The sequence below is a fragment of the Microplitis mediator genome, chromosome 4 (genome assembly GCF_029852145.1).
Source record: "Microplitis mediator isolate UGA2020A chromosome 4, iyMicMedi2.1, whole genome shotgun sequence".
In the NCBI taxonomy this organism is placed as follows: Eukaryota; Metazoa; Arthropoda; class Insecta; order Hymenoptera; family Braconidae; genus Microplitis; species Microplitis mediator.
The window spans coordinates 13587158-13594773 of NC_079972.1; the positions used below are offsets into that span (position 1 = coordinate 13587158).

The 7616-nt window shown below is 32.5% G+C and overlaps 1 protein-coding gene across 2 annotated transcripts; it reads left to right on the top strand.

Annotated features, from left to right (window-relative positions):
* The first annotated feature begins 328 nt into the window (after nucleotides 1-328).
* On the top strand, nucleotides 329-7417 carry LOC130667081 (leucine-rich repeats and immunoglobulin-like domains protein 3). Of its 2 annotated transcripts, XM_057468492.1 has the most exons (12): nucleotides 348-444; nucleotides 802-1109; nucleotides 1627-1770; nucleotides 1855-1992; nucleotides 2059-2202; nucleotides 2743-3030; nucleotides 3103-3246; nucleotides 3316-3557; nucleotides 3674-3820; nucleotides 3993-4307; nucleotides 4760-5581; nucleotides 5659-7417. In XM_057468492.1, exons 2-12 carry the CDS (start codon nucleotides 871-873, stop codon nucleotides 5781-5783), a joined length of 2748 nt encoding a protein of 915 aa, XP_057324475.1. In that variant the 5' UTR covers nucleotides 348-444; nucleotides 802-870; the 3' UTR covers nucleotides 5784-7417. The 2 variants fall into 2 exon arrangements, with proteins under 2 accessions (XP_057324474.1, XP_057324475.1); XM_057468491.1 differs by having other exon boundaries at nucleotides 329-1109.
* Nucleotides 7418-7616: the final 199 nt, after the last annotated feature.

Genomic DNA, 7616 nt, shown 5'->3' on the forward strand with positions numbered 1-7616 from the left:
AAAACTAAAAATACGCACTTGTAGAAAATTAAAAAAACGACAAGTGCAATTTCTTAAAATATTTTTTTTTTTATAATTCATGATTTTGAAAAATTCAAAAAATTAGATGTCAGTTAACTTCAGAATCATAAACAGGACCCGCGATTTTACTTTGCGTGGGCGGAAGTTTATAACAGATCCCGATATTCGTCGACTGAATGGCAGCTGGTACAGAGGTTGGTTCTGCAGGTTTTACATAAAATTTTTTTTTTTAGTGACATCTAGCAGAGAAAAATGGAAGCAAAGTGAGAGCAAGAAGATACGCAGCAGCAGCAGCAGCAACGGGAACACAGAGGAGCAGACAGCAGCAGCATATAACCGTAAACGGCAGTAGAGCCGCCTCCGGAATAGTCCTTTGGCATCACTGGTTCCAAGTGGGTAAAAAACAACGAGCATGAGTACTGAGTAAGAAAAAATAAAAATAATAATAGTCCGAGAACAAGTAAAGGGTCTAGGTGTTATCTGGGCAACGTGTAGCTCGGGTTGTTGAGTAAATACAATAACACAATATATATATATAGATATACAGATATACATAACGATAATGAGATAAATAAACTAGTATTTATTTATAAATGTTACGTTACAAGTGTAAATCACGATGGTGTACAAACTATTTGTGTTTTATTGACGAGTTTGTTTTCAATAAAACCTGAACGCTGAGTGTATTAATGGCTGCTGAGGTTCCGCGGATTTTAAATTTAAAAAATGTTTGTGAGGCATATAAACTTTTGTTGATATGGAAATTTGTTGGATTTATAGGATTGTGATAAAACTGACTGGTGAATAGTGTTGAGATTTGTGTGGAAGAGGCAGGCCGTGTCTTTTTATATGATGTCGGTCGGTTCTTTTCAAGTGTCCTACGCTGTATTTATAGTATTTTTTATACTATTGAACGTTTGTTATACAATAGCTCGCCAGGATGCCTACACAATAAATGATAATCAAGATAACAGTTACGATAACTTCAAATGCCCGATAAAATGCGCCTGTCTTGGTAATGTTGTTGATTGCAGTGATTTGCAATTGGATTCAGCGCCCAGTGGACTGCCACCATGGACCGAAATATTGTGAGTTTTATTGTTTATTTACGAGTGTGAATTTACTAGACACCAACAATTCAAAATTTTAAATAATTAAATTTTAAAAAATCCGCGTAGTTATTTTTCATTGATCGGAGTACGAAGTTTTATTTTTCTAATCCAGGGTAAAAGACCTAGTACACGATCAGGGAACTCTGGGTCTCTTACCTCATCTACATTTTATTTATTTACTAGAAAATTAAAAAAATTGACACTTGTCAATCGAATGTGAATGTGACAGACGTCAGACAAATTTCAAATTATTAATAAATAGAGTAAATAATTAATAAAATAAAATTTTTAAAAAATTCAAAAATTAATAAGTGGATTTTTTATAAATATTTTTTAAAAAATTATTTACTCTATTTATTTATAATTTTAAATTTGACTGATGTCTGGTACATTGACACTCACACTTGTCAGTTACATTCACACTCATGTTTATTTTCATTGTTTATTTAATATTTTATTTACTTAAGTAAACTTGTAATTTGAATTTTGACAGAGATTTAAGTTCAAATAAATTAGAGGATAATTTAACGTTTTCAATGTCACATCTCCCTCAATTGACTAGTCTGAAACTAAATAAAAATTTATTTAGCCATATACCGGAGCTCTCATTGTTGGGTAATTTAACTCACGTTTCAATGTAAGTCAATGCTCGTATTTTAAATTAAATTTAATTTGTAATGGGGTGGATTAAATATATAAATAATATTTTTATTTAATACAGTTCACACAATTTTATTGGTGATATTGATGGAAGTGCTCTACGAAAATTACCCAATCTCCAGACTCTGGAGTTGCCGAGTAATAAAATAAAAGTATTAAGTCGAGGCTCTTTTTTAGCACCCAATCAACTAACCCGGTTGTACGTACACTTTATATATTTATTTATGTCCGTTAATATTTAAATTAATTGTTATTGATGTTTTAGAAATTTAAATATGAATGAGATCAGTGATATGGAGCCTGGATGCTTAGATAATTTGACGCAGCTCGAAGAATTAAGACTAAATAAAAATAATTTGACGCATCTTGTTAAAGATGTGTTTGTTAATTTAACAAAATTAAAACTTCTGTAAGTTTTTTTCATATTTTATATTAATATAGGGGGGCAAAATGGGGTACTCGGAGACTCAAATACGTTAAATTTTTTTTTTTTGAATGATATTCAAAATAAATAGAAAACATTTTCGGCTGCGGTTAAAAAAAAAATTTTATTTTTCGCGGGAAAAAGTGGGGGATCTTAAAAAAAGTCAAATTTTTCTGGATATTAAATAAATTATTGAATACAAGGGATGAAAAAAAAAATTTTTAATTGTTTTTATCAGAAAAAAAGTCATTAAAATTTTTCAACTGACACTTGATTGAAATACATCTGGAATAATTTGATGTTGGGAGTTTTTTTATTGTAAATTGATAATAAAAAAAATCAAATTAATTTCATATTTTTTTTTACAAAAACAAAATTTTCGAAAACGGTGAAAAAAAACTCCAATCAATTATATTTACAAAAGTGATTTTGAAATATTTAAAAAAAAATATGGGAGTACTTCGTCTTGCCCCTCCCCTATTATATGTTTTATCTTGATATATTTATCTATTAATTTTATTGCAGCGAGATAAATAGAAATGAGTTGCAACAAATTCAAGGTTTGAGTTTAAAAAATTTAACGAGTCTTGAAGAGTTGAGATTGAAGAGAAATAGAATAGATACACTTGAAGATGGTGCTTTCTGGCCACTGCGAAATTTACAATTATTGCAACTTGATTTTAATATGCTGACAGTTGTTAAAAAAGGAGGACTCTTTGGATTGGATAATCTCCGTAAACTGACACTATCGCATAACCATATATTTAAAATAGAATCACAGGCATGGGAATTGTGCAAGGAAATTCGCGAACTGTTAGTACATAAATAAATAACAGTCTGCTCGTATTTAATTACAGATTATTTTATTTGCATTTGTATTTTTAGCGACTTATCAAACAACAAACTGACATCAATCGAGCGAGGAACGTTTGAGTATCTTTTAAAATTGGAAAAACTTAAACTTGATCACAACAGAATTTCATTTATATCAGACGTTGCTTTCACCAGCATACCAAATTTGAAAATTCTGTATGTATATTAATTTAATATACTAAAATAGTTGATACATTTTTTCATTTAATTCGTTACAACTTTCAGGGAAATAAATTTCAACAAAATATCCTACATGATTGAGGACATAACAACTGGAGCTTTTGTAGTTCTTGGTCAGTTAAAAAAGTTGGGCCTGGCATCAAACCAAATAAAATCCGTGAATAGAAACGCGTTTGGAGGACTAGAAGGTCTTGAAGAATTGGATCTTCAAGGAAATAATATAACTAGTATTCAAGAGAATGCCTTTAGTCCGATGCCGAACTTGTCTAAACTCAAAATGAACACAGGTAAAAAAATGGAATAAAAAAAAAATATATATGAGTATAATAAATACAATATACACCTGGCTTTTGTGTACGGAAGAATAGGAGATGAATGAAAAGGTTCTATTGTATTCACACAGGTGCCTTGGTTTGTGACTGTGGGCTCCAATGGCTGAGCGTTTGGCTGCGCGAGCATCGATACAACGAAGCCAAAGCACGCTGCGGATATCCCCATTGGCTAAAATCCATGCATCTCACACAGTTACATCATGCTAATTTTACGTGCGGTATGAATTATTATTATTATTTTTTTCTTTAAATTATTTATAAGGATTTAGATTTAACGCTTGGATTTGGATTTAAGAATAATCTTTAATTTAAATGGAAATAAAAAAAACTATTTAAAGCCCGTGGGACGTTAATCCTCTAAATGGTCACGTATTTATAATTGTAATTCAGATGAGTTCCCGAAACCACGTATCATTGAGGAGCCGAGCAGCCAGATGAGCATAAAAGGTGAAAATGTCACGCTGACTTGTCAAGCGACCAGCACTGCTGACACTCCCCTACAATTTACTTGGAAACACGAGAACACAGAGCTGCGGGATGCTGACATTGAAACGATTCCAATAGTCTCCGAGAATGGTGTTACTGAGGCATTGTCCTCTTTACACCTTGTCAATGTCAGCCATGAAGACGCCGGAAAGTACCAATGTATGGTCACCAATACTTTTGGGACTTCGTATTCTACTAAAGCTAAAATCAGCGTTCTCGGTAAATTATTTTTTATTTAGGGTATTTTTAGACAGTGCCCTCCCCTCACTTTTTAAAAATTTTCAGTTATTTTCAACTGTCATAACGGTGTTCAAATTTTGTTAATTAATTTAAAAAAATCAAAACTTTAATTGAAAAAAAGACAGCGCAGTAATTTCGTCGAGGTATAAATTAAAAAAAAAATCATTTACAATTGATATCAATCAAATTGTAGTTTAAAAAATTAAAAAATTTGAATTATAAAATTGACATAAAGATTTTACTGAAATTTATTTTCCAAATTTCGTTTAACTCCCAATTGATGTCAATTGTAATTTTTTTTTCAATCGATGAAATTTTGATACGCCGACAATTGAGTCATTGAAAATTTTTAAAAAGTGGGGGGTACTGTCTGATGACAGCCTCAATCTATTAATTGATGAAATAAATAAATAATTAAAAATAATTTACAGTGTACCCGTCGTTTTCAAAAATTCCTCAAGACATCAGCGTAATGGCTGGAAGAACAGCTCGCCTGGAATGTTCCGCAGAAGGGCATCCTTCACCACAAATAGCCTGGCAAAAAGACGGTGGGAATGATTTTCCAGCCGCTCGAGAAAGACGAATGCACATGATGCCAACAGATCCAGTACTTTTTATAATCGATGATGTTAAAAGCGCTGATACCGGAGTGTATTCCTGTACAGCACAAAATCTTGCCGGAGTTATTGTTGCCAACGCATCAATAACAATATTCGAAGAGCCGTCATTCGTTAAGCCAATGGAGAACCGATTAATCTCCGTGGGCTCGTCAATTGTCCTTGAGTGCATGGCCAGCGGATCTCCCCGTCCAAAACTGCTGTGGCGTAAAGACGGGGCCCCACTTCTGGCAACCGAGAGGCATTTTTTTACAGCCGACGATCAGCTATTGATTATCGTCAATACAGTATTAAGTGATGCTGGTAATTATGAATGCGAAATAAATAATACATTGGGCAAAGCAGTGGGAGTTTCTCGTCTGACAATCAGTCCCGCGTCATCGCCAGTAAATGTACAAACAAATGTAATGAGTATTGTAATTGTCGCGGTTGTAAGTTGTATCGTCGGTACTTCGATAGTATGGGTTATCATAATGTACCAATCGCGACGGCGTTCCAAGGCAACAAAAAATGTTAATGGACAAGTGCCCATAAGTGGAGAACCGCCAACTACGGACGGGCAAACTACACAATTGTACCTGGATTCTAGTTCTCAGCATAGCAAAGATAGCGGTACTGGTGACAGCACTAATCCTGGTAAGTATTTTTACTTAAAATGGACCATTAGCTATCAGTTATTTAATACAATTGTAATATTTATATATTTATCTCAGAGGAAATAGTAACCTGCGGTATTCATAATGACGAGGATACTGCTGCTGTAAGTGGCGAGGATCCGTTACTCCAGTACACAAATCACCAGCGGAATATCCAGATAGACAGTAATGATATACCATAAAAGGCAATAACACACCTTTTACGGAAACCCACGTGAGAATATATATCTATATATATATATATTAAAGAGAACAAAAAAATATAGTATTATATGTAAATTCGTTTGGTGAGGCTTAGAAACAGAAAAAAAAGTAAGGTACTTCCTCTAACGACGAATTGGCTAATTTGATCAGTGACCGCGCGTCCAACGATCGCTCAGTATTAGGATAAAGATAAAAATATGAATAATAATATTATTATTATTGATAACAAACAAATAGTTTGGTAAGATGTCCGAAAGTTATTGATGCCTTAAAAATAGTGTACATACGTCAAAAAGTAAATCGAGCCATCTATTGATGTTACGATATTTGAAGGCTTTATTATTGCATATATTATATATATATATGTGTGTATATATATATACGAGAACTAGAAATTAGTAACATCAGCCTTTTTGTGATAGTTATTTATTTTATATTTAAGCCGGCTTCAAGGTTATTTATAGTATAGTATTTCGAGAATGTACCTCGACCTCCCTTAGTACTGACATTGCTAAATTTTTTTTTATTTTTATTTTTTTATTTATAAAAGCCAAAGTGCTCATTACATTGTAAAAATATTGCGGAGTGAACGTGGATTAAATGCAGAGTAGATGACTGTTTATTTGATCCCCTTGGAGTAAAATTCACTCCGAAGGAGAGTATACTTTGATATTTAAACTCTGAATCGGAGTAAATGCGGATTTGAATAAAATCTAGATCACTCCGAAATCACTTCGCTGAAAAGGCAAATTCTCAATTTACTCCGTATCCGATTTTTTAAAATTACGGAACTTCGAGTCACAGAGTGAAGCCGGATTTTTAAGAAATCCGAATTTACTCCCGAGTTTTTATAAAGTAAACAGTAAAAAATTCACGAAGTGAACACAGGTTATATTCGGAGTAAATGCGTAGCAGATGACTATTTATTTAATCCCCTTGGAGTAAAATTCACTCCGAAGGAGAGTTTATTTTGATATTTAAACTCTGAATCGGAGTAAATGCGGATTGAATTAAAGTCCAGATCACTCCGAAATCACTTCACTGAAAAAACAAATTCGTTATTTACTCCGTATCCGGAGTGATTTTTTTAAAACTACGAAACTTCGAGTGACGGAGTGAACTCGGATTTAAGTAAAATCCGAATTTACTCCGGATTTTTTATTGAGTAAACTGTAAAAAATTCACGAAGTGAACACAGGTTAAATTCGGAGTGAATGCATAGCGGATGACTTTATTTAATCCCTTGGAGTAAAATTCACTCCGAAGGGGAATTTATTTTAATATTTAAACTCTGAATCAGAGTGAATGCGGATTGAATTAAAATCCAGATCACTCTGAAATCACTTCGCTGAAAAGACAAACTATTTACTCCATTTGCGGAGTTATTTTTTTTAAAACTCCGGAACTTTGAGTTACAGAGTGAAGCCGGATTTAAATAAAATCCAGATCACTCCGGAACTTCAAGAAATAGAATTCGAATTAAAATAAAGTTCTAATTCACTCCCGATTTTTTAAAGTGTAATATTTTTTTGATGGTCTTCCCTGCAAAATTTTTTTCTTTGCGGTTTTTTCTCTTCTTACCGTTATAATTTATCTATAGAACATATTATTATTATTACTTTCAGTCAATAACTTTAACAATTGCTCAGTAAACGCGGGTGAATTCCATCCATTTTTAATTAAGTACGTACTGTTGGTACGCAATTACGGTTCTAACAATTATTAGTATTATAAAAATAGTTATTTGTAATAAAATATAAAGTTTTTTTGTTTATTGTTGACTATTTGAGTTATTTTAGACTAATTGTATT

What these genes read in the sequence shown, in the direction of transcription:
- LOC130667081 (XM_057468491.1), top strand. Translation starts at nt 871, where the DNA reads ATGATGTCGGTCGGTTCTTTTCAAGTGTCCTACGCTGTATTTATAGTA. An exon ending in TCATGCTAATTTTACGTGCG is followed by an intron (nt 3,821 to 3,992) that starts GTATGAATTATT and finishes ATTGTAATTCAG; the next exon opens with ATGAGTTCCCGAAACCACGT. An exon ending in TGGTGACAGCACTAATCCTG is followed by an intron (nt 5,582 to 5,658) that starts GTAAGTATTTTT and finishes TATTTATCTCAG; the next exon opens with AGGAAATAGTAACCTGCGGT.